This window comes from Alligator mississippiensis, chromosome 9, assembly GCF_030867095.1.
Source record: "Alligator mississippiensis isolate rAllMis1 chromosome 9, rAllMis1, whole genome shotgun sequence".
Classification (NCBI taxonomy): Eukaryota; Metazoa; Chordata; order Crocodylia; family Alligatoridae; genus Alligator; species Alligator mississippiensis.
The window spans coordinates 52,408,480-52,435,953 of NC_081832.1; the positions used below are offsets into that span (position 1 = coordinate 52,408,480).

Here is a 27,474-nt window from a genome sequence, read left to right on the forward strand (position 1 = left end):
TTTAATTTTTCATGCTTTATTACAAAAGAATTTGTGGGAGGATCAGATGGAGAGAAGTTTCTTATATCCATCTGAAAAATAAAGAGAACGCAGTATAAGAAGGGTTGTGACACAGATTTTCCCTTTCCCACTCTTTCATTTTACTATAACGGCCTTTATAACATTTTTTAGCCTAATTAGACTCCATTGCAAAAGGCCACCTGGAAACTGCTGCTGAGCACCGACTGACTCAAAAAGCTCCACACTGCCACTGACAGTGCACTGACAGTTGTCTTACTTAGGGGAAAATAACCAGGAGATGTTATATCATGACAACTGTGCCCCTTTCAAAACTATCATGATACTTGTCAATCTATCAGCAGGACACAAGCTAGCTACGAGAAGAAAGGAAGTTATGCCTTCCAAAGAATTTCAAGATTTCCAAATCTGACATGCAAATCAGCGTGAAACCTATACATTTCAAAATTTTCCACAAAGAAAAATTTAAATCAAGATTCTTCATTTTAGCAGAAACATTTTACTTTTACTTTTTCAAATATATAGCATGGTATGAAATGTAAAACAAAGTAAACAAGTATACACTGAAAAATTACTTGAAAACAAAAAATTGAAAAGTTCTCTTCTGAAACTGCTGAAAAGGTCTGTAATCATTGTTGCAACCTCCTCCACCTCCACTTTTCTTCTGAAACAAAATATCAAATTGGATTTTGTTTTGTTTTTTTCTACCCTGTGGTGTCAAATACAGGTTTCAGTAAGTGAATGAATTACATGGTATCGATGCTTTCAGAACTGAAAGACATTATAATGGCTCAGATGGGTTCTGTATATTTTGCCATTTTGGAAATTTTGGCAAAAGTACATATTTTCAGCAGAACTTGGTTCTAGTGAAAGTTCTCTGGCCAATTCGAATTCATTGATGAACAGTGGCCATAACTATACTTCATATATTCTCTGAGTCTTTCATGTGGGGAGGAGGGGCTAAATATACAAAGTTATTTAACATGTAGGGAAGTGCCTAGTAGAAATGATACATGTGATTTAGCCAAAATGATTTAGGCCTTTAATTCCCTTTGACTTTTAATGGGGTTTGGTGCCTAATTTGTTTAGGTGCATTTGCAAATCTACTTGGTGTCTATTTATATCTTCAGGTAGCAAACAAACCTTTAGGAACCGGGGCTTAGAAGCATAAGAACTGCATGCCTGTAAGGGGCTCAGGAATAGGTACTTTTTAAAAAAAGGGTCCTTTTGGTAGTCTTTCACTTTGGACTCTAATTAATGCACTGTTGCAATGTATAACTCTTTGCAAGTAAACAATACATATATTCCAAGCTCTTATTTGACCTACTGCAGAGTCTATTTGGATGTCACCAATGACCCCTCACAACCATCTTAATGTCTTTGTTATTTCATATCCAACTATACCATGTAATTCACTCACTTGCTAAAACCTGTGCTTGACACCACAGGGTACAAAATAACATAGAAACAACATCTTTGGAACATTAGGGGTTGCTCAGTGCTGCAAATATGCTGAAGAACTGCAAAATCAGTTTTGCTCTTTCAGTAGTTAGATCAGGCTTGATCAATTTTTTTCTTTTTTCTTTTTTTTGGGGTGGGGCGGGTGTTGTGCAAGCTCAAATATTGGCCAGAAATCAATACAAAATGCACAGAAGCCCCTGCAAATGAAAGAAATACCATGATGCAGGCTGGGAGGTTATTTACAAGTATCTGTTGGGTACCTCTTTGAAATCCTGGATGAAATGTAGGGTGCCTGGCTGAAAATATACTCATTATCTTTTTTTGGCTTATGAAAGAGGAAATAAGGTCCATTTCAGAATATATCCTATACGCAGAATAAAAATAAGTGGCTTGCCGTAGCTCAGCAGCACGTTCCAAACCTTTACAGGGAACCCACAATAAGGAACATAACCAAAGAACTCTTCCTAGCTTACTTAGCTTGCTTTTAACTCCAGCTGTCCCCTGCGCAAACACCTTTGAGACGTACAATGAAAAGTAACTTATATGAAAAGTACCTGTTTCTCAGACTCCCTGATACTGAAACCTATGTTCCCATGAGAAAATTCTATAAATACTTGATTGTAAACTTGGAAGGGCCTGCTTACAGGCCCGAAGCCTCTTTTGGGAAGGACACAATATACATCTAATACATAAATAAAGAAATAGTTATGACATAGTTATTGAATTTAGATTATGACACAATTATTGAATTTAGATAATCTAGTCCTGGAGAAACTGTTCCGAAAACTTTACTTATGCTTAAGGCACACAAATGATAAATTAAACCCTGGTTTCTCATACAGGGATCATGAAAAGACTTACAGATCAGAAACAGCTTAGCATGATGTTGGAAGTAACAATTATTTTTCCATATATCACAGAGCCTGAAGAATGAGTAGCCAAAAGATATCCCTGAAGTGAAGAGCTTAGAAAGTTACAGAAAAGATGGGACAATTACAGAGAGAATGAAAACATTCGGAGTTGCAAAAATTGCTTGGAAGGGCTATAAAGCTCACATGCTTAAGGGCATGAGAGGGATTCAGGGAAGACGCTTCCTCAGTGAGTGGGCAAGTATATAAGTGCACATTTACAAGCTACTTTCACTTTTACTGAAGGATCTAGATACTGGCCTGGACTCTCCAAGAGTCTGAGCCAATACAGGAATTGCTACGTTGCCTTAGTTTCTACATACTATAGTTGTGATGCTCTACCTACCAGGGAGTCTGATGCCTCCACAGTAAATGCTTCCTATTAAAATACATTTATTTTCATTCCAAGAATAAAGGATTCCAAGAATAATTGCAAGGAATCTATGTATGTCTCTTTGCTCTTGAAGCATTAGAATCTTTGCAAAAATTTCAGGCCATCCTATTGCAATATGTAGTTTGGGCTTAAGCTGGATACATTTTAATCCTGACCCATTGCTTTCCTACTCCTCCGTTAGGTCTGCTATCCTCAGGTTTCTTGGTATCTTGGTGTCACTTTTAAACATTTCTGGAAAAGGCCCTTTCCTTTTCAGGAAGCTTGATAAGAGTTTTAGGGAAAAGTGTATGGAGATTTAATAAAAATAATAATAAATAATAGATTAGTAATATGTCAGTCTTGAGAGTATTACTTATTGGGCAAAAAAGTGGAGAACTACTGCAACACTTTACAATGGGAACTTCAATTTCAATCTAGCTAGGTTTTCAGAAAATTAAAATATAAATTATTTGCACAGAATGGCAATAATCAATGAAAATACCTCCACTTAATTCATCCGATTACTATTATTGTTTGGTCTTGCAACAGACTGAAAACAATGAGGAAATCTATCTAGTGACACTCAAAATGAAGTATAATACCATGTCACTAATAAGTCCATCCTAGCAAGAAACTTGCTACCAATGCTGGGATCCTACAATCGTTGTTAAAGAAATCTAGTGCCATGTAGTAAATTAACTTATATTTTGCTTTAACATGTTGTGCATCTTTGTCTGTTATAGATTAGATTTAAATGGCTAGAAATATATATCTGAAAAAGGCTAATACAGCCAGATCCCTCAAAATTGCTCTCCTTTGTCATAAATGATGCTTTCCCACTGTCTTTTCTCACACACTTCTTCCCACCTCTCCTGTAAATTGCCTTTCCTTTATCATTATTGTTGTAATTACTTCAAGAAAATCAGTAAAAGAAAAAATTCTTTGACACAAAGAGCATTCCAACAGGACAAAACTACCCCGCTGTGTCAGAATACAACACAAAGCTGCACTGGGTAGGGTTTTGTTGATTATTGACTTGGTAGCTAGAAAAATGAAAAAAACGTATGTAGCAATCTGTTTGATGATATGTTGCACTGTCCCTTCTGGGGAAACCAGTGAACATGCCCAGAGGCTACAAAAGGGCATCTTCCCAATATGTCTTGGACAAATGGTCTCTCTAAATTTCAGTCAAAACTAAAGATGGCTTACTTCCTATCTGGTCCTCATATCTGGTAGAACTCTGTGCTTCAACGATGGGATCCCAAGTCTTCTACCACTTGAATGTAAATTTAGTTCATGGTGGTTAAGTGTCTGAAAGTAACTGTTTTTGATGGGTGTGGTAGAGGCCATACTGAAAGATTTGGAGTTCTCAGCTTAATTCATTGTGGACCAAAGTCTACATCAACAAGTAATCATATGTGGCTGGAACAAACAAATTACTGTAGTAGGTCAAACAAACGGTCCATGTTTGAAACTTGACATACTGATTGATACTCTCAGTAGAGAGGTCAAGTGCTCAGTCTAGGAGATGGCATCCCAGATGGTGTCTTCTGCAAGACAGAACTGAGGCACAGTGGTAGACTCTGTCAGAAATCTGGCACTTATGGCCAAGGCACAAATAAATTGAGGGGCTCAGTCTCCAGGGCTGTGAAAGGTGACACCCTTCACCAGTACTAAGGTAATAAAAGAAACAAAAATTGCAGTACTCAATTTGACCAACTGTAATAACTGATCATATACAATAACATTTCTATGTTATCAAATACCTCCAATCACAGTCACCTGCCACTATGTTTTGCTTACACATCCATACATAAAAAGAAGGGCTGCCCAGCTTTTATCTAGGGGTATATATATATATAATATAACAGGAGAGGCAGTTGAAAAAAAACGTTCAGGGAATAGGACTTACCAAAGGAAGACTGGTGCCTCCACTCCTGTGGAAAGAGGTCACCTTATTCATGCCACAAAACATAGGCTGTTGTATTCGTATTGTCTGATTAATTTCCATTCTTGGACTTCATAAATACTCAGTGTGTTTATCCTGGTTCCATTGAAGTCAGTGGAGTTTTGCCAATAACTTTAGTGGAGCCAATATTTCAAACTCAGTTCTGTTGAGACATGGCTTGCAAAAGAATGACATTTTCAAAGTGATGTTTCTGGCTATTTTTTAAGGTTTCTGTCCATGCTATATTTCCTTTTCTTTGTCATTACAAAGTTCCCCTTGGAAAGAAATGAATCCCTGCACCCTGGTAATATGCAACAGTTATAGCAATTCAAGTTTCATTTCTGACTAGCTGATCTATTTTAGGACTTTAGGGTTTAATAACAGTTAATGCTTAGACATATCAAAGAAAGAGAATCTCTCATAATAAAATTCAGGCATGAAACTGGTCCAAGATTTAGCTACTGCTGTACCTAGTCTTTCTCTATTTTATTAGTTTTGCATTAACTTCTTTGTCCTTATCTAAATTTTCCCCTATTATTTAGTTATAACCTCATCCACTATTGCAATCACTTATTAAGCACATCAGGGCACATGTCTCTTTTTAGATTGGGTAAAAGATTCATTTTCTTTATTATTGCCATCAGACTAAACTATCTACCTTCCTAACTACTGAAGAAGGAAAGTGAAGTGTGATGTAGAATGCAGAGCTTTGCTTTGCTATACGAATCAGTTATGTAGGACCAGTGACTTTTTCTCTTTTCAGCTATTCTGCTCTCCATTGACATATCAAAGTCTGACTACAGCTTTTCTTTTATACTAGTACTCTTCTATTCTTATATTTTATCTCTGCTGCTACAAGCAGAAAACCATTATTGGAATTCAAAACATGTTTTTCAATGAGCCAACACTATGATTCTTGGAGACTTTTCAGAGTTCCCTCGTTAGAATGCAGTAATGGAGTAAGAAACAACACTTTTTGTTGAATTTAGCCAGAGGGAATGTTAGCTGTAGCAGTCAGTGCTGAAATGTCACATAGTATACTTAAAATATGATTTAGCTTTCGCTAAATGTCTGGAAAGGAATAATTTGGCATCAAGTAAAAGAAAATAATATATTCTGAGTGAGTGTGAATATCTCCAGCTTGCTACAGCCATCACCTTTCCTCTGCCACATTAATCCAATGTGGTCTGTTCCTAAAGAAACTCAAGGGAAAGTAAAAAATATTCGGGTATATTTCAAATTGCTCATTTCCCCACAAAATAGAGCATTTGCCCTAATTGGGCTTGCTCTGAAGCCCAATTAAAGTCAGGGAAGTCTTTTCATCAACTTCAGTGGGGTTTAGATCAAGGTCATAATCATTAGAGGCAGGTGCATATTCAGAGTAAATTATTCATTTAATGAATTTCCCTTCTTTTTCTGTTTGCAAACTGTCTGTGAGCAATTTACAATTTTCTCAGATTTACTGAAGAAGAAATCCTGGCCTATAGCTGTCCCTAAGCAGTTAATTTTGACTACTCAAAATTCAAATTGTGTTGTTTATTTCAGGGGAGGGGGATGGGAAAGTGAGGGCAGACAGGAGCTGAAACATGTCAGATGGAAGGTTTTCTATGTTTTGACTCTCTGAATCAGGTTGCTGACATAATATCCTCTTTTTTATGCTGAAAATTCACTGAATACCATTACCAGCAGTAAACCAGTTTCCTAGATTTCTCACTGAATGCCAAGGCAGGCAGGGAACAGACAAAGACCAAGTGAATGTGTGTAAAACCTCAAAGACCTGGATAACTTATTCTCATGTTAAGCTTTCAGTCTCTCTTTGGCAACAGCAATTCTTTGGGCGTAGTTATGCCCTTTATGCTGTACTCACTGATAAGTGTTCATCCTGGCCCCCAAAAGCTAGCCATATACTAGAAATAAAAAAGAAAGAGCATCCTGTTTTCTTACCCTCTGGTGAATTCAACTGCACTGCAGCAATATGATGTGTATGTACAAGCAAGATTATATTCAGGCCCAGTGATAAAGAAAAATGGAATTCCTTTTCAACCCACTCATAAGAATGAACATGTATTTGTCTACATAGCTCATTATTTATACTAAAATGTGGGGTAATTACAGCTGTAGACCTGAACTTTGGGCCCTAGTCCCATCTCTGCTACAGACAGACACACACAAAAGTTCAAACATGCCTTTTCAAGAAAAAGCCAGCACAAGAATAGCTTATTCTCCTCAGAAGAAACATCTTTGCCTCTCTCTTGGAAGAAATGTATGCATTTCATTCCTGTGAAAACTAGGGTAAAATATCCCTTTACAGGCCATTTACCTTATTTACAGGCCATCTACCTTATTTACAATTTGAGATATTAATAAGTGCACAGAAAATAACGCTAAGCACAAAGCTTCCTTGAACAACCTAAGAAAGGCATCTTTTTGTATGCACAGTAAAGTTAATCTTAGACATTTCAGCTATATCTAAACATAGGAATATACTTTAAAAGATTACAAAGCCAAACAAATTCAGCACAAGGGGGAAAATGTTTTTTTTGAATAAGCAATTGCTGCACAATTGGAGACAAAAGGCAGGGTTGACAATTGTTTGGATGTTTTAAAGGTCCAGGAATTAATTAGCACAGTGATAAAATGTCATGATTATCCTGGCAGGAAAGTACTGACAGGGCAGAAGTGCAGAGGGCAAAAGTAAAAAAACCGCTCAGCAGCATCGTTGGTGACAAAGTGCTGAATCACAAAAGCTTTGATTTAAGTGATATTAAAATACAGCATCAGAAGCTTGTGGCACCACAACATCAAAGGAGATGCCCTAAAATGTATAGATTACTTATTTATAAGGGTGTATTTTTAGTATCCAGCCAGTAAGTTTCCCAGGAGATTTGCACATCCAGAGAGATTCAAAGGGAAACTTAAAAGAAAATCCGCTCAAGGGGTGCAAAATTTTGACCAGAGTTTTAGCTTACGAAGAAACAATTCACTGGTAATAGGACTGTCCCGTTAGGGTCCCTGATTGCCATAAAATCTCAATTCACATACTGCCTCTTTGTTGTCCATTTTACAAAATACTTTTTAAAGGTAATTAAAATCATGTCGTCTATGTTTTTAACCCATTTTTACTTTTTAAAAGGATATTTGATAGTAAAATATGTGCCCCAGGGAAATGGAAAATGGACACATTTGTCTTCTAAGAGAAAACCATGCTGCTTTCAAAGTGCATAGCCTTTCAATTTGCAGACACATTCCTTTGTTCCAAATCATTTTTACTCATATTTCTTAGCAGAGGCGAGCCCAGTTAGAAACTCACTCTCCTTCCCTTTTGCCCATACAGTGGAAAAATAGAGAATATGGCCTTAGCTTTCAACAGAGTCTGAGCAATACAGTATGCTACCTAATTTTTTGCAGGAAAAGATAAAGAATTGCATTTAGCAATAATGAATTTCTCTTAAAATTTATATTTAAACCATTTTCATTTGAAAGGATATAGTATCTTTAGTGTGTATGTGTGTGTATAATCTTTTTGAACTTCCCAGGCCGACATATCACAGTTGAGATGCAATCGCGTTAGTCACGGCACTCTGCATGATGCCAATGCTGTACTGAGCAGCATGCTATTAGGAAAGGGTACATCAGCAGGCTGCAGTACTGACTAGGCCCTCCCATGCTGTGACTATCTATATGCAAACACCATGCCCACTGTCACAGCACAACAAGGGAAAATGCTAGGGAGCTATTTCTGTAACAACGGGAGCACTTATTCCTCCTCAACTTGACCCCTGCTCTGTGTGGTTATTGTGGTGATGTGTTTCGGATGTGATGTATAATAGCAGGAAAGCACTGAAGCATCAGACCAGGAAATTAAAAAGGATCCCATTCACACAAAGAAATGTTTAGTTAAGTTTGAAAAGCTTGGCTCAGATGGTACCTTGATGGACCATTTGTTACATCTTTACTTATTAGTGTCCATTTGCATGTGGTTTTTTTCAGACTCTGTTTGTTGTTGATTTTAAATGATTCCCAGAGTTCCTCTGTATTCCACCTTAGATTTTGAGAGGCAGAACTGATATTTGGAAGCACTAGGGTCCTTAAAGGAACAGCCTATTACAACACACAATAGTAACTATGTTTCTACGATTTATGAAAAGAAAGCAATATGTGCCTGTTTCGGTGCCTGTCGTTTGCCTACCAATGGTGCAGTGCTCCCCATTCCAGCCCTCTCTGCATTCACATTTCCCATCTTTACAGGTTCCATGCTCCGTGCAGCGGGGATGGCACACACGCTGGTCACACGCCACTCCTGTCCATCCTTCTTCACAACGACATGCTCCGCCAATGCACACACCATGAGTGCCACAGTCCACAGAACACACTTCTAGGAGGATAAAAAAAATAAAAGGATTACAGCTGAATACTGTCATTTTGAACTGGGCAAAGGAGCAGTGGGAGCTTAAGATGAAAAGTAACTCAAATTGGCACCTTGCTCCTATAAACTATATGCTGTCAGCCCAGCATGCTCATATTCCCACCAAAACCAGCCTCCCTCCACCCCTGTTTTTATTAAAAGAAAATAACAAATTCCACAACCTGCATGCTGCACTGACAGGTCCAAAGCTGACTTCTTTGTTCAGTGCAAATGAGTTTTCCCATACAACTCCATTCACATGCTTCAGGCCTGGCATGAAGATATAATTTCTATGGGTAAGACTGTAATTCTATTTCTATGGCCCCATCTGCACATTACACTTAAGGCATGATTAACTGGTTAATCATGCCTTAAGTTGTGATCCAGCTATACATTCAATCAATTAATGGCATGATAAAACAAGCAATAAGCCACAAAATTATTCCAGAAAAATGGTAATAACTTTGGGGCTCGTTCTCATCATGCCATTAATTGAATGAAGGGGCTCCCAACCATAGGGACGCACCATCTTCTGTCAGCCCCTCTGCTGGTGAAACCATTAGTGGAGCCAGGGTTTCACATCATGGAGCTCTGTTAGCTGCCAGGGCTTGCAGTGGGGCCAGTGTTCCTCATTCTGCCCTGGCTGGGAGCCTCATCAGCTGGGGAGCTCACAGTAGTGGGACCACACTATCTGGATCCTGGGCTCCCCCTGCATCAGCAATAAGGCATGATAGGATCTAATGCTCAGTCCCATAATCACACCTTCTGCCACGCAAGTGTGGTATGACAGAAAGTGTGATTGTCTGGATCCTGCATCAGATTCTTTACCTGAGGGGCCCTAAGGTTTATTCAGAGCTAGCGTCTTCTGCTGAGATGGCCAACAAGGGGGATAATTATGGTCAGTGTTTGGGAATGGAAATTTGTAAGTTAACTCAACTGAGATAACACCAACCCATTTCATTTGGGGTCATTCAAAGCAGATCTTCATTGGGATTCTGAGAGTGCTGCCAATTAGTATGCTACCCCCACTCGCTCTCATTCAAAGCATGTTCAAGAGTTAGATAGCACAGCCAGTTTAGTGCTGTCTTGAGTATAAGCTAGGAAACACGCCTTAAAGATAGAAAGCCTGGATGCAATTATTGGTGTGTGTGTTGGGGGTTGCTTTGTTGATGGGCTTGGACATGCACTGAGCATAAGTGGATACATGGGGTGTGCTTCTTGGCAGTGCTCTTGGAAGACAGCATAGACATGCCCTTGGAGTCTGGGAGAGATCTGAAATAGCAACCTGCCGCCCTACAGCCAATCCCGAGTCATCCAGTCTCACCGCAAACATCAGCATAACATTGAACTGTGCCAGTTACAACTGTAGAAAAACTGTCATGTTTTCTGCCTCAAGTATTAGCTGTAAAATGGCTACTTAAATTCTCAGTCATGAACTTTTAGAGCTGATGAGAACACATGAAGCAGAAAGAACCCATCTTGATATTCACTTGCCCCATCCAGAATTCAGTGCTGGTACAATAATCTCACATTTATTTAACAGCTGACTGGATTGGGCACAGGTGAGGAATTAAAGAACAGATTCAAAGTACTATTTCTCAGAATTCTAATCTGAAAATTCATATTATAATAAAAATGAAAAGAAAAATTCCAGGAGATATAATATTTTCAATTATTGTTTTCCAAATAAACTATTCAGTGTTTCATCCAAAGTGTAAGTTGATCTTCCTGACTTCTCTGTTGTCACGAGTACAAAGTTCCAGGGACATTCAGCTAATTGCATCACTAGGCAAGTTGGATGTTTTGTATTTACTCTACAGATATCTCTTGATGTGAAACTAATTGCTTAGATTCTTTTTCTATTTGAACTGCCGAAGAGAAGAATTTTCATTATAATGGTTTTTTGCTGTTCTATGACTTTTTATGAATGAGTAGTACATACAAGGTTCTTTCCAACTCCAAAGTGTTTTGAAAATATTAACAGATTATTGCCTACTAATGTAAAGCCTTACATTAACAGAAAGAGACACTATCACAACACATACAAGTTTCACTTTGAGAACAGTAACATTACATTTCCTAATTCCAAGCTCCTAGCCCTGCACTGAAAATGCTATAGTACGTAATCTTTAAGGAATAGCTACTTACCCATAGTAACTAGAGTACAATATACTGTATTTACACAAATATAAGATGAGGTTTCCCCCCCAGTCAGCATGGGGGAAAGCCCCTTGTCTTATATTCGCATATGAAGAGGAGGGGGGAGCAAGAGCCTGCAGGCCTTCTACCGCTGGCCCCTTTGGGGGGGGGTGTAAGTTGCAGGGGGATCAGGAAGGCTGAAGGGGGAAGACGTGGGTGAGGCAGAGGGCAAGGGGCTGTAGCAGTGGGGTGGTTGGGATTCAAGAAAGCTCTCCAGTACTTAGATTCCATACCTGAAAAATTGTAACAAATGGATAAATTTTCTATATACAGAATCTAATTATTAGGGGGTTGTCTTATAGTTAAAGTCATCTAATATTCAAATAAATATGGTAAATTACTTCACTGTCCAAACACTGAAAGAACAATTTATATTTCATGTAAATTATTTGCATTTTAGGCTCTTCCCTGACATCAGAATGTTAAACAATACAGTAAATGGGAAAGAAAGATTACCACAAATCCAGGCAGAAATATTTTTCTTACCAACAGAGCAGTCAGGACCCATCCAGTTGGGATCACAGCTACAGAGGCCTGTGTCAGAGAGGTAAGTACCATGCCCACTACACTGGTCTGGGCATTGTGCTCTGGGAAGCTCACAGGTTAGGCCACCCCAACCTGGGCTACAGAGACATTCGCCATTCACACAGACACCATGATTGGAGCAGGTTGGATCCAAACAATCAACTAAATAAAGAAAACAAAATACATTTTGTTTGAAAAGGGTCAGTTCACCCAACATACCATCTGGATGATACGGCTTGAGAGATCAGTGTTCTATGATGTGTATATTGCTGAGCTGAAGGACAGTACTGTTATATTGTGAAGTATGGTAGGACTTAGATTTTTCATATCTGGGAGGTTTGCAACCTGCTTAATTCACAATAGATTGTTGAATTAAGAATGAGCCACTCAGCTGATTGCTGCAGCTTTTACTTCAAAGAGTACTGTTTCTCCACACCGTTGGAGTCCTGTGCTGTTGATCAGAGAAGTAGCGCCCTTGAAATAAAAGTGGCAAATAGCTGGAGTGCCTCAGCAGTCCCCCCACAGCTGTCTGCTCTGGCTATATATACCCCTGACCAGTTTGCAAACCCTCATTTTCACAGGGTTTAGGAACCTCATCCGATGAAGAATCTGGGTTCTACTCTCTAGAAAACTCCTGCAGTTGCTGTTTAAGCCACGTACAAATCTATCCTGAGAGCTGGAGAGTACAAAAAATACCATTCTACCTGCTGGGACACGAATGCCAGAAGATGAAAAAGATAAAACAAAAAAGATGCATCTTAACCTGACTTTGGAAGAATAAAAGAATGAGTGCATTAAAATAACAGTGAAAATAATATTTTAAATCTAGAGGTCCACATTCAGGGCACACTTCTGGTGAATTAAACTGAAGTTCCAGCAGTTCCAAGATAATAAATAAAATTCAAAACTAAATAGAAATTGAGTAAGTATAATACTTTACATGGATCCAAAATACCTTTCTTCAGAGGATTTCAAAATAATTTACCAAAACTAGTTGTTAGGAATGTTACTATCATTAGTATATAACACATTATAATACAATCATACATATAATGTAATAGATATTAATATTATAGATATGTCTACATATATCCTGCATATATAATACAATTACAGTAGAGTAATATCTGTACTGTATCCATTTTACTAAGTGAAGGAAAATGGAAGCACAGATTTACTGAGTCAAATACCCATAAGTTAAAATTTTCAAAAACACCCATATGACTTTGGAGGCTAAGTCTGATTTTTAAAAGTAAAACAGAGGCTTTAGAACCTAAGCTTCACTGAGACTCCTGAGTCAGGCAGGAACCTTAGAACATGTTATTCACAGTCAGTCAGTGGCTGATCTATGATTAGAACAGAAGAGTTCCAGTTTTCTGAAATCTGTTCTAACCACTAGACCACATTCCTTCTCTTAACAGTGATAGATATTGTTTCAACTATTTCTCAAACCAAAAAAAAGGGAAAACAAAGTTGTTTAACATGTTCTTTTTTGTAAATGGTGGAAAACCATCCATGTGGTTTGAGTTGCCATATTGGATCTCACTGAGGGATGGAGTGTGCCAGCTGTATCAGAAGTGACATTTTAGTTTCAAGGTTTTTACCTTACAGCAAGTATTTGTTTAAGTGAGCTGCACTCTATTGTAAAATGTCAACCTGGAGGTTTTATAAACAGCGTTTCACTGCAGAAGTGAGCATCAAGGTCAAAGTGATGTCCTAAGTAAAATAAATTCATCTCATGACTAGCGTACGTTAGTGCACAGCTGAAGAACTAAGAATGATTGGCATTCACTCCTGAGGCTGTATGAAGTTTGGAGTGTATAATGAAAGTGATTTATCTCTCATCTTTTCCAAAGATGGCCCTTCTGAATTAAGGAAGAGAGTTTCACTGAACCTTATATGAACAATACTTTACTTTCAAAACTTGGCTGCTCCCCTAAACACAAATTCTCATCAAATGCATTGTGAAGTTATAGAACATTTAAAAGTAGCATATAAATCAGATATGACAAACAAGATTGAAGCAGACACATATTGAAGATGACATAATAGGAATTATCAAATAGGTCTGATTTTAATTCAGGTTTATTTCCTATAGAAATAAATGACCATGGTATCTTTGGCGAGATTGCTTATTATAATGTGACAGCACTGACAGGATTTTTTATCCAGTTATTTAATTCTGGAAATACTAGTTCGTATTTTACTAACTACAAGGAAATCAAGATAGTTTAGTAGACTTTGTCAGAAGAAACCTCCCAAAGTTCAGAAGTTTACTTAAAGTTACTGACATATTTTGAGTTATGAAACAAGGTGGCTATTTCTGGTGAACATATTCCCTTCTTGGAATTTTCACTGTTTTCTGGCAGAATCCCAAATCCTTTTAAATGCTACGATGGTCTTATCCTTATTTGGTATTTTTTCTGAATCCAGCAAATACAGAGTTATATGTAAGCAACTATACTGAAACAAAACAAAATACAATCAGCCACTATTAACAAAATACAACCAGCCCCAGCATCGCAGCGTTCACGAGTCATGCCTGGTACCTTGAGGTACATAGAAAAAACATTTAAAGCTCTGTCTATGGCCAAAAAAACTGATTCTTTGAATAAGCATTGAATCTTCAGATTCAGATTCAGCTGAATTGAATCAGGGACAGTGATCTGAATCAATTAATCAAATCACTGTCCCCAATTTGGGCCATATCCAAATTGAATATGGCCCATTTCGCACATCCCTAGTGAATACCAACATGGGGGAGCTTTCAGGTAAGTATCACAACCCCTTAAAAATGGAAGCAATAATAAAAGCAATGTAGAAACAATGACAATGTAGAATGTAGAAACAATGTAGAAACACATCCCTCTTCCAGATAAATTAGCTACCTTTCCACTACCCTGAATTATGGTATATAGGCAGCGGGAAAGCAGCTGAGATTTATTATCACTGAAGAAGCCTGTCATCAACCCCCCCTTATTTTACAGAATAATGTTTGCTAAACCTTCTGCCTATTGTTCTAGGTAAATATATTTTACAATTATTTAATTCTATCAAGTGATTAAGTAATAGCTTTCAGACTTCAAAAGGAGTCATGGATTCAAATTTAGTTTAAGTTATAAACAATATGTTTAGAGTTGGTATCTTGGGCCGGATTCCTAAACTGCCATATATTAGCATAGATTGGTTAACTTCGACAGAGCTCACATTTACAGCAGCAGATGTTCTCGTCCCAAATCTTTAATAGGGGTTACAATGGTATTTTATAAGGAGCTTCTGTAGAGTTTAAACAAAGGACAATATGCTTTAGCAGTTAAGTATATGAGACTTAGAACCCACAGCCCCTTGGCAGCTCAGATCATTAGAACTCATTTAATGTTGGGCCCTCTGTAGATTTGACAAAAAGGGTAGTGAATGCAATTTGTATCCCTAAGGACAAAAAAGGAGGTCAAGGAGTTTTCCGAATAATATGTACTATAAACCCCCCAAAGAACCATGAATTACACTTATGAAGTTAAATGTCATTGAAAAATGACTCGACCATGAAACTGACAAGAAAAACACTGTTAACTTAACCTAATTTGTCAATTTCAAGTGTCTCCCTCCAAACCACATTGAATGAAATCTGACAAATATGCCATTTTATTTTCGTGTGCAAATCTGTTAATAAAGCAACTGTGTTTACGCAGCAAAAATTGTGAATCACAAATATCGATTTTGGTGCCACTGCCATTTCAGGTAAATTGTTTGAATGATATGACTATGATGAATATCAGAAATAAAAAACTAACTGGAAGAAAATATGCTGACCCACAGCTTCTAATTCCATTTCTACTGGAAGAATAGCATATGAATCAACCTGATCCATTCTTTTGGGAAGTACAAATCAATAGAGGAGATTTCATACTATAATATAAATTCAGATGTGTCTACTTGTTTTGTTGTGCTGTTAATTCATTCAGAAAATTTAAATAAGACTGGATGATCATTTAAATCTGTTGAGAAACCATTTCGTATTCCACCCTTTATTCAGTAGCTCCTGAATTAATGTGCAAAATATTTACAGAAGAGAAGAGATTTTGAAGTAGCAATGTCATTGCTATGAAATTTTTTTTGCCAAATGATGTATGCAAAAGGTTATTTTAACCTTTCTTGTCATGTTACTGGCCTTTTCTAAGTTCAGAGTTAATACAGCTTGCCTTCTGCAATCCATCTATCTTCTAAAAACCTTATCCTTTCAAGCACCAATGATTAAATCATCTAAATCCTTCTTCCTATCTTAAAAATTGACTTAAACCAAAAACTTCATTAATGCAGGGGTAAGGGAAGCCTCATGTCCTCCCAGAATATTGAATGTAACTGCTATTTAAATCTCTGAAAACCAAGACAAAAGGAGTTAATGCTCCTGTAAGACCTGCCCCACAACCTTAACTCTGACCCTCAGGTTAGCAACTGCAACTGGAGATACATTATAAATAAGTTTCAGTTATGGATTCCCTACAAAAAGCAGACAGGAAGAAAAGGTGCTACTTTATGTGATACGTTCTGTCTCAGAATTGTATTAATTCATTTTCCTTCACAGTATCCAATTGCCTTTCACTGGGCATGTCTACACGAGACACTACTATTCTGTGGTTACTGCGCATTCAGTTAGTACTTTTATAAGCGAGTACTAACTAAATGAGCAATAACTGGAGTTACTGTGCCAGTGAATGCCTTTTAAGTGAGGCTACTGCACAGTGGCCTAATATTTACTGTGGAGTAGTGTCTCAGCTGTCACAACCCAGTGGTTTTGGTGCCTCGGCACAGTGGAATTTTCCCGCCACATGAGAGCCTCTTGCAAAAGTAAAGGCTTTCTGTTGCTGCAGAAAACCCCCGGTGCAAGAGAGTTCCTGCCATTCGGATGTAAATTTGTGTCCCGCTATTGTCCAGTTCTAAATTATGCACATGTGGCGGCTAGTAATTGGCTTGCTGGCCGTTTAAAAATTAGCGTGACTTCCGCCCAAGTTGGAGAACTTTGAGCACGCTGCAGAGTGCTTTTGAAGAGATCTGACTCGTGGCTGAGCTAATCGATAGCCTGATCACCTATCTATTCGTCTCCCCATCGCCGAGCACAATCCCAGACGTATCCCTTTCCCTGCTGGCCCGATTTGTAGATGGACGTGCTGGCCTGAGCCCTGCCAGCTGGAACAACTAACATAGTTGTTCAGACGACCAGACCGTTTTTGTCGCAACAGCAAGCGACGTAAGTAAAGTTTTACAACCATAAAGCTTTCTCGGCCTCTCTATTCACCAGCCCGCCCGCCCCGACGAACGAATAATTACTGAATCACCTTGAGTCGGCTTTGGCCGTCCGAGACATCAGCATGGTTTTTCCCACACAACACTACTGCACAGTAGTAGTACTGTGCAGTTAGCATCTTGTGTAGATGTGCCCACTGTTATATACAACTTTGGTGACTGGATCAGGGAATACTTGAAGAAGGTTGTCACAGCTCACATTGTAATTTGAGAAGCAGTGTTTTTGCATCCCAATGGATAATACACCCCTTTTCTCCCTAAAGAATTAGATAAGTTGTGCATGTAGAGACAGCATGACACCATAGAAGTTCTTAGTGGTTTGGCAGTGTACATGACAGTGTTCTGTTACAACAGAGATAAAACTAGGTAGATATTTCAGAGAGTCAAGTGTAGTAACACTAGCTACTCCAAGGTGGTTTGTACATAAAATGTTGGAGCACAGGCTAAGTGTAGCCTGCTTATGTTCACTAAGCCTGGCCTAATGCACCTTTGTCTTTGTGATGATACCACAGTCTGCTTGTTTCTCCTCTTGTGCTCACTCACATACTTTGTCCCTACAGCACTTCCTGTCATCTGGAGGCATAGTGTGCCATGATGTTTGCTATGATGGGCCAGCATTCACAAAAGGCACCATAAGGATTTCAAGACAGGGCTAAACTGATCTGTTTAAACTCTATTGCATTAACTCTGTATTTCTTGGTTGTCAGAAGTTTAGGTATAGGCATCTTCAGTTCTGGAAAGGAATGCTGCACTTCTGTTGAACCTTAGTTCTGCCTTAATAAACTTCTTGGATACTGAATTTGCCTTCTTTTCTGTGGTAACACTTGTTAGGGAGAAAAGGGCACTTCCTGGGAATATCTCCTTGCTGAGTGACTCAGCTAACACTTCTGCCCTCCATTCAGTTGTAAGGACTGTAAAATTTTAATGTCATGGGATTTGGACTGCTAAGCCTACACTGCATAAGACACACCACACAGCAATTTTCAAGACACATGATTATTCTGAGTAATCAAGCAAACTAGGTTTATCTTAATCATAGTGGAACTAGCACCCTGCTGTTATTTCTTATAATGATGTTTTAGGGGGTTACAGTGTCTAATAGGCATAAAATTTAATTAATATTTATAGAATTCCTAAAAACTACAATTTATATCCAGGTGAAACACCTAGGATGCTGTATTCAGCTCTGGAAAACTTAACACTAGAAAGATGCCACAAAATTGGAGGGGATCTGAAGAAACAGAAGTGATTGAGTGTTAGGAGAGACTGACTTATGAGGACAGATACAAAGTAATGAATATGTATAGCCTTACTAAATGATGACTAAAGACAGTGAGATGGAGCACGTCTATAAGTGCTTGAATGGTATAATAACCAGGGAAGGAGAGGGACTGCTTCATGTGGCCCTAGGTGGAATTAATGGAATGAAATGAAAGAAAGCGAGCTTAAATTTACCTATCAGGAAAGCTTTCCTAATAATATCATCTTTGGAATTTACTCCTAATATTTAATCAACAGGGTAGAATCTCATGACTAACTTTCAACAGGACTAACCTTCATATTAACTAAACAGGACCGGACAAGAGAGTAGAGTTTGTTCTAAAAGTTAATTCTTGGATTCATGGGACCTGGTGTGGATGTTGAAAGAAGTGCTAGAACCACTCCTTTCCATCTCTGACTTCTAATTTTTACCCTTACATGAGAATGGTAGGTGTATCTGGGCACCATATTATATAATGTTTGAGCATCTCCTTCAATCTTCCACTGCTAGATGAACTGTGAATTACCTTTACTGGGAGGGAGGGAGGAAGGGCATTACAGAATTAATCTGATGCAAAGGCCTCTGAAATGAATAGAAATAACATCATTTACTTCAGTGGGTTTGAACGAACTCTTTAATGCATCTGGGGTTATAAGCCATTTTCTGGGAGAAGCTGATAAAAATGCACTTTATAATAGTTGACTGTAATTAGTCCAATGGTAGCATTGACAAAAATCCCATACAGATTTAGGGATCCAGTCTGTAAGGGTTAATTGCTATCCATAGCCAAAACACTGGTCTCCCAACAACAGGACTGAGACATACTTGTGTTATCTGGGAAAGCCTTAATTATCTCTGCCTGTGTTTTCTGGTGACAGAGAGCTGTTTACTAGCCTATTAGATGAACAGGTGCACTCCGCCTAATTCCTAGCAGACAAACTCCTGCATCAGTTAGAATATTCAGTACTGAGCCAAGGTTTGAATGAGCCTGGTCACAGACCTATTATCTCAACTAAAGAAATGCTCCCCTTTTCAGGTCAGAGGTGATAAACACTGGCAGGTCACATGGAGTAGCCTGAACTAAAACTGACAGGCTCTGAGGATGAGCAGAGGACTTGAGAATTTTGGCAATTCTCCTGAGCTAATTTTCCTTATAAAACAATACAATTACACTTAAAATAAAAGAGGCAGCTCTCTGATTTATGTTGTGGCACCTTTTGCAAAAGTAATCATGAACAAAACCATTGTGGAATTCTATCTATGACCATATTTGGTCAGATCATTTTGTTAAATACTCTCATTTTTTATATACACGAAAAATGACTACTTAAATTTTCAATATAAAGAGCTTTTTAGCATTTGTTAAATTGCTACCATTTGTGTACCATCTACTTTTCTTTAATTCCATGTGATTGTGTTTAACAAGAGTAATTTACCCTACATGATGTCTCTAAGTAGCGTGGATATCTATAGTCTTCCAAACCTGTCTCTTCTCTTTCTGTATTAATAGTGACTGAAGCATTTGCCTTTTGTGGGTTTCAGTTATGCCATTTTGTAAACCACCTTTCATTTTGTTCTCCAGTTTACATTAAAAATGTTCAATAAATATAATCCATAAACAGGAAAAGAATTATCTTGACTCTTCAAAAAAAATCTCTCAGATTTACTTCTAGCAGACAATTCTAGGGACATTTCTACCACTGCAGAATAACTACAATATTAACTACACAGCAGATCAAAATACAATTTAAAGTTTCCCAGAGCAGTAAAACTGAATGGACTCCATATATGAAATGCCCACCTGTGTACTGTCTGCTACAGCAAATTTAAACTTGAACATTATGGAATTCCTTCCCCTTCCCTCCCTACCTTTGGGTCTATAAACCCAGAAGAGACACTCAAAGCATACATAGAGTTTGTACTGTAACATTTACCTTCTTCACAGTTCTCTCCTTTGTAGCCGACAGAGCAGACACAATTCCCTTCAACGCACGTTCCATGACCTCCACATGAGGGATCAATACACTGGCTGATGGGTACATCACATTCTGGCCCTTTCCAGCCACTGTAGCACAAACAGGTTCCTTTGGAGTATTGTCCATTACCACTACACAGAACAGGGCACGCAGCTGGATAATTGAGTGACAGAAAGAGATGGTGCACAGGTTTATATTTGTACTCATACAACGTTGCTTTAAAAAATTACTTTCAACCTTCTTTTGGATAAATGTAACCATGTTCATTTATCAGAAAATGCAGTCAAGATGTAGTAATTTAGCTTTTGATCACTCAAATATGATTACATATATATACGTACATATATATTGTTAGGTTATAGATGCTATTTATCTCAAACTTGACAACTATGGGGACTAAGGAAATGTCTGGAATGGCCACTATTAACAAGTCAAAATGAATGGATTTGAGTCTAGCATCACATTAGTTTTATACAAACTGGGTGCATCTACATGAGACATTTACTGCGGAGCTGCCTAATTAGCTCCACAATAAATGTCTCCAGATCTACACATGTACCCCTATTAGGGCACGCAAAACTAATAAAATCAGGAGCAGGCTAGAACCTGTAAATACAAGTATTAGCCTTTTCTGGAGTTTTTTCATGTGCAGTAGTGCATGTGTAGATACTGCCCTGGCTGGCTGGGGCACAAGGATGCTTCAGTGTGAGTGGCTGCCTGCGAGCTAGACCCACAGTGAAGCACCCTCATGCTCCAGCCAGCCACTCTGCAGGGTTGCTCTGAGTGGGCTCAATGTGCTGTGCATGAATAAATTCAGGAGCAATATACGGAGGAGTTTTTTGCTCATGGGCATGTGTTCAAACGGCACACCCAGGAGCAAAAACCTCTGGAGCAATAAGCCGTGAAGTTAATGTGCACATTAATTGCATATGCCCACCAACTTCTGATTTTCACGGATGTGATAGCAGAGTATTGATGTGCTCCAAGGCAGTCCAATCACATGCTGTTATGCCTCACTGGTATGGCCTTTTTTTTTCTTGCACAGCATTTTTGAATGATCTAGGCAACTTTTCTCGCTAAAATTTCACCATTTTACTTCGTAACTTTAATATTCTTATACCAGCATCTTGGGCAAAATGATTACTAGAACCTTCATCTGCAGTGTTCACATCCTGCCACCAAAGAAAAGCCTGAGAAGGAATACCACAAATGGATATCATAATCTAATTTCATTTGGGAACCCTGCTGTCTGGTGGAATTTGAGTCTTGAGTCACGAGCTCCTATATAACGTGTAGGAAGAGTTAGGTACCTAGGGATGAGATAGTGGAGAGGTAAGATTGAAGCCTTGTTCTTTGCATGGAGTGTCTATCCCATTCAGGGTGTACAACCACAACCTAGAGGAATGTATGAGAGCCTTTTCCTTCAAATGCTAAGATGGAGCCAGTCCTTTCAAAGAAAGCCAGAGAAGGTGATGATGTAAAAGATGGCAACCCCCACCCCCCTGCTGCCCCCCCCACACACTTTTTACCAACAGTTCAGTGATAAGAGCATTCACCTGGGATATGAGACACCTGGGATCAAATCTGCCTAGTAGGATATGAACCCACATCTCCCATAGAAATGCCTAAATCATGAGGCTATTTTGGTGCCTCAGTCCCCCTTGTTGCAACCGTTCTACTTTCTTTAGAATAATTACATAATAATTGAGCCACAGGGAAAAAGTCTAAGAATGATTCTATAACATTAATTAAGGCACTTACCGGGAAAAAGGGAAAACTCAGTTTCCTTGCTACAATTAATATTTTATACACAAAGCAACAAATCCAGTAAAAGGGACCAAGCACTATACTGCATGATGACCTATATCCTCAGGATGATGGCTCTCTCTTGAGAGATTTTTAGTTCCCCTCAGGCAGAGAAAGGATTTGAACATGGGTCTCTTCTAACATGTGAATGCTCTAACCACTGGACTACTGGAAAAGGAGGCATACTCATCTAATTCCTTAAAATAGTTAGATATGCTCTAGAGCAGACCCTACAAGGGTGATAGGTGGATGCCTATTTTGCGGAACTTGATGGTCTTAAATACAAAACACTGAGCAGCTTAATGCTCTCAAGAGTTGGTAGATTGTGTGTGTGCACAGTAATAGAAATGTATACATCCAGGGAGTTTAGGTGTATGTTTTGTGAATGTTAGAAACAAAGAAATATTGCATTTAGGCCCCAAGAGAAGCACATAGGTGCTTAAGTCCACTACATAAATTGAGTCCTATATGAACTGCAGTGCCTGCCAAAGACTGGGAAACTGATTACCAGCCACAGATAAGGAGAAAATGTGGATGACAGACAGAGTGGGTCTTGGGAAGGGGAGAGGGTACATTTCTCTGTCTGATATTAAATGGGAACATCATGTTTATTCAAAGCTATTAGAATATTGCTGCTCAAGATCTATTCTTACTTTGCTCTTGCTTTTACTTCCACCTTAACTCAAACCATTCAGAGGAACCAAATGATCAGATTTGCTATGAAAAAGATGTGGACATAATACTATTCCATCCATTTCTTCATCACACACCTGGGACCAGCCCTCATACACTTGAGCTGTTCCACTGACTCCAGGAAAAAGGACTGCAAGGCTAGGTGTTTGAATCTGCAATAATTTTCAGATATTTTTTGAAGTGAAATGTTTTTTTACCTGAACAGTTATCTATCATTTGGGGTTTGCAGGTTACTTCAGTTTGGAAAAGAAACCAATGATGGAGTTGGGTATCTCTAATGCAAACCTGTTTATTTACTGAGTGTTGCTTCTCCAAATACCAAAAATCAAGTAGCAGAAGCCAGTTTCTTTGCTGAAAATGTCTATGCCACATTATAAACAACACTTGGCCCAATAATTCTCTCTCTTTTCTAGTTTCTCCTAAGGTTATTTTTGCTACTGGTATTTCTATGGCTCTGTTTGGTTTCTCGTTGTTGCCTTCTCTATCTCTATCTTTGATCCAACACCAGTTTGCACACACATATATTATCAATATACAAACATACACACACATATATATATTCACATGCACACATACAAGGGCATATACTTTTATATAAATTTAACTTTGAACATTTGAATTAATCTATGTCATAAAATTCAAAGTAAGCATAGATAGATTGGCTACAGTTGAACCTACCTACCAAAAAGAACTCCACATTTTGTGAGCCTAGGATTAAAAGACTGAACTTCATCCCATTATCATTAGCGCAAGAGAGCCCAGGGCTATGAAGCATGGGGAGGAGTTCATCTCTGGTAGGCTAGGTCCATCTCCTTAGGCAAACTAGATGGACCTGAATGGAGTGACATCTCAGCATGAGGGCACAGATTCAGTGTCTTGACAACAGACACAGTGTGATGATATTTCACTTGGCTGAGATAATATTCAGAACAGTTAATTGATTTTGAAGACAGGAAAACATCCCAGCCTGAACAAGGTACTTTTATAAAATTCTGAAAATCCTCAATATTTCTTTAACATGTATAGAGGACAAAACTCACAACTGTAATTTAGAGATGGACAAAAATCCTTTTTTATACCTTGCAGTATATACCTAGTATTTTATATGCATTTAAGCATTATGTACCTTTATCCAAACTCAATTTTCTCTTTGTTCTTAGACAAAGCTGTACAGATTCCTTTTTATGTGAATCATTAAGTACAAAACTGGCACATCAGAAATAAAGTTATTTAATATTTTACTGACCACTGTGAGTTATAGTGGAGACAGATGTGGTTTGAACTTCTTACCAATGATCTCAAAGCTGACCTTCTGGGAACACTTCCTCTTGAGGATAATTAATTCAGTCTCTGTAATAACTCAACCCAGGACTTCCTTTTAGCAGAGATTAAGCTGCTACTGCTGAGATATTATGCATAGTTTTGCATGTGTTTGAGAGAGATGGATTACAGCTCACTAGAGACTAACTTAAAATCACCAAACACGTTTCATAATCTGCTTCAAACTGGATTGGAAATAAGGTCCAATTGTTGGAAAGATCTGTACGTAACAGGTTACATACACTACAACATCCTGTTCTAGAGATCTGAAGAACATTATAGTTGCATTACATTCTACTGCGTTGTGTCCGCAGCATTTATTGTAATTGCCAAGGTACTGCATTTCAATTGCATATGCCAGTTTATTATATTTATTTATAAATATACCCTAGGCAAGGAGTTATACTCTAATGGAAGCAAGTGCAAATTTAGTTAATAAAGCTGTACTTTATGAAGTGAGAACTGAATTTAGTTCCATAGTTATACAGCAGTGTCTTACATAATTTAGAATTGAACCAAAAGTTGCAAACATAGCTGTCTAAGTTTAACATCTTAGAACCTAATTAAGCCTACTTAGATATAAGTGGGCTGATTTTCAAAAGGCCTCAATAGCCCAAAATCCCACTGAAAGAATAAGCTTTGCGGAATGCCAGAACCTTGAGAAGGTGTTTCCTCTGGCTGGTGAAAATGATAAGATCAGGAAAAATGGGACTTGATTCACTTATCCTTTTGCTCAACAGTGTGCTAACAACAGTAAGGGCGTCTTCAGAGTGTGGGAAACTAGCACAATTTACAGCAGCTTTCAGGTTGCTTTAATTCATGCTTAGGAGTTAGCATTCATATGTGACAGACTTACCCGACCGAGCTCCAATGACAAACGAATGCTGGGAATATAACTTGGGGCTCGAGAATGAATAGGAATATAACTTTTAGTGCTGTTTCAATTTTAGGATTGTCATCAACCGTTTCAGGAGACGCACGATTTTGGCTTTTCTACATAGAGGGCATGTCTACATGTGTATTTACATGCACCTAAACTTAATGTGCCTTTGCTTAAGGCACATTAAGGTGATTTAGGCACATGTCTACACGTGGATGTGCTAATGCACATTAAGGAGCATTAAATTTAGGCATGAATAGCTAAGTCACATTAACACACCTGCAGACGTGCTGATGCGCATTAATGCAGTTTGTATCCACTGATGGGCACCACGTTAATGTGCATTAGCGAGTTTACGTGTGCGCTAATTAGCTATTCGTGCCTACATTCAAGGCTCACAGAGCTTTATATTGCCATTTTTAAGGTGCATTAAGGGCATGCACATGTAGACGTGCTTTTAATGCACCTTAAAAATGGCAATTTTAGGCTAAGCCCATTTAAAAGAGCCACATGTAGACGTGCCCAGAATGTCCTTTTCTAATGAATACGTCATTCTCCAAGACAAATGCGTTGTACACAAAAACGTACTAGAAGTTCCAGAATTACTCAGAGCTTGCTGTGTAGTTCAGATATGGAATCAGATATGGCTATGTTTAAATAAGTATGTACCCAAAATATGTAGTCCTTAATGACAACCGTGAACTAAAAGTTCTTAGTTATGTTGCCAAAACTTGAGGCTTGCCAAGCTCCCTATTCTAGTTCTATTAAACTGCACATTAGCAAGCATGAAAGGGATTCGTAGAAGAATTTCCAGGAGGACAAAAAACTCATCAGGTGTGTCAAATCTCTGACATTCAGAAACCATTTGGGGAAAGCAGCACACGCTGACTTAAGCACTAAAGTATGGATGCTTTAATTAATCCGGGGTGAATTTAATTGCTTTAGTTAAGTGGAAATCGGGTTAAAAATGATGCAGAGCATGCTGGGGTGTGTTAAAAACATGACATATGAGTTGGATGAATCGATAAATTAAAAGCGCACAGATGTTTTAATTAAACCCAGGGAAGTTAACGAAGATCGCTAGAGACTTTTAAGCCTATGATTAATTCAATTCATTTAAAATACCTGTAGAGATATGGGGATGCCTCCATTTTGAGAGTTATAAAAGTTCTCAATCAATAAGTACTTAAGCTGCTCTACAAAAAAATTCCATGATTTTTTTCTAGGAGTGACTGAGCAGCATTAATTACACAATGAATATTTACATTCTTTTGAATTCTAAGCAAGGTTTTGCTTTTGCTTTGGTCAACGTTTATAAACAGGGCTATGGATTGTCTCATTATTATTATTATTGGTGTGACCTTAGATGTCACACTGAAAGCTTTTGCTCTTCCTTCCTGTACTATCCTTAGACTTTATCTACTTGCATTAGATAGGTGCTATACTTATCGTTACCGTAACAAAAATTTCGACTTCATAAAGTATCTTCATACATGGTGTTATCTCATAGAAGACTGATGCCCCTACCCTTTCTGTGGAGACTAAAAATTTCAGAAGCATAGCAAATATTAGATTATAAATTCCTACGGTAATAAGTAATAACCATAAACAGTCCCTAGGAATGGATAATTAAAAATACTGAATATGTTACTAATATTTATGCTATTCACTGAGCCATATATGGTCTGAATATCATTTCTCATATCCAATCCTATATTTAATGGTGGATGGAGAGGGGTGAAACCTACTTGCTACCTTCAAGACCATGAAGTGTGGAGCGGCAGTTCTAAATCTAGGTGGCCTCAAAAACAGGGAAAGTATGTAAAAAAGTTGTGTAGACATCACCCAAAAGCATGACACCCATTTTGTTATTTATGGGTTCTGGGTTGTGAGAGCCTGAGGAGAAACAACTATGTTACTGACAAAACCGGTGATGTACAGAACAAGAAATTATTCATTCTAATCTCCGCTGAGGAGTGTTTGAGATATTGAAATAGACAGTTCTTAGAGGCAAGCTCAAGTTTGAATCTTGAACAATTTATACTCTGAAAAAATAGCGAGAAAGATGAGGAGGTATCTAAAATATCTTATTTTAGAGGCTTTCACTGCTAGTGAAAACAAATTGGGAGTAAAAAAATAGATGGGTCTTGTGGTTCTATGAAAGACCAGAGATGATAGTTATTAAAAATCTAAAATTCTGCCAAACTTACAGTGCCTGAAGTTCTTAATGCATGTGCACAATTCACCACATGAAAGCCATTCTGCATGTATGGGAAAGGACAAGAAAAGAAAAAGATGCTTAAGTATTTTAGATAATATTTTGTCTATCCTCCAATGGAAGAAGGCATACTCCTCAATCATATGTTATCTGCCCCTTGCTAGTGCTCTGGTTTTAGTTGG

At 38.2% G+C, this 27,474-nt stretch overlaps 1 protein-coding gene across 11 annotated transcripts in view; it reads right to left on the reverse strand.

The window, feature by feature from the left end:
* The window catches only part of TENM2 (teneurin transmembrane protein 2), a 2,247,577-nt gene that overhangs the window by 118,805 nt on the left and 2,101,298 nt on the right, over positions 1–27,474 (reverse strand). For all 11 annotated transcript variants that reach the window (XM_059733461.1, XM_059733468.1, XM_059733466.1 and 8 more), the window contains 3 exons: positions 20,334–20,528; positions 11,799–11,999; positions 8,898–9,083 (listed from right to left, as the gene is read on the reverse strand). In XM_059733461.1, the coding sequence (XP_059589444.1) occupies positions 8,898–9,083; positions 11,799–11,999; positions 20,334–20,528 (582 nt within the window). The remainder of the gene's footprint in view (positions 1–8,897; positions 9,084–11,798; positions 12,000–20,333; positions 20,529–27,474) is intronic.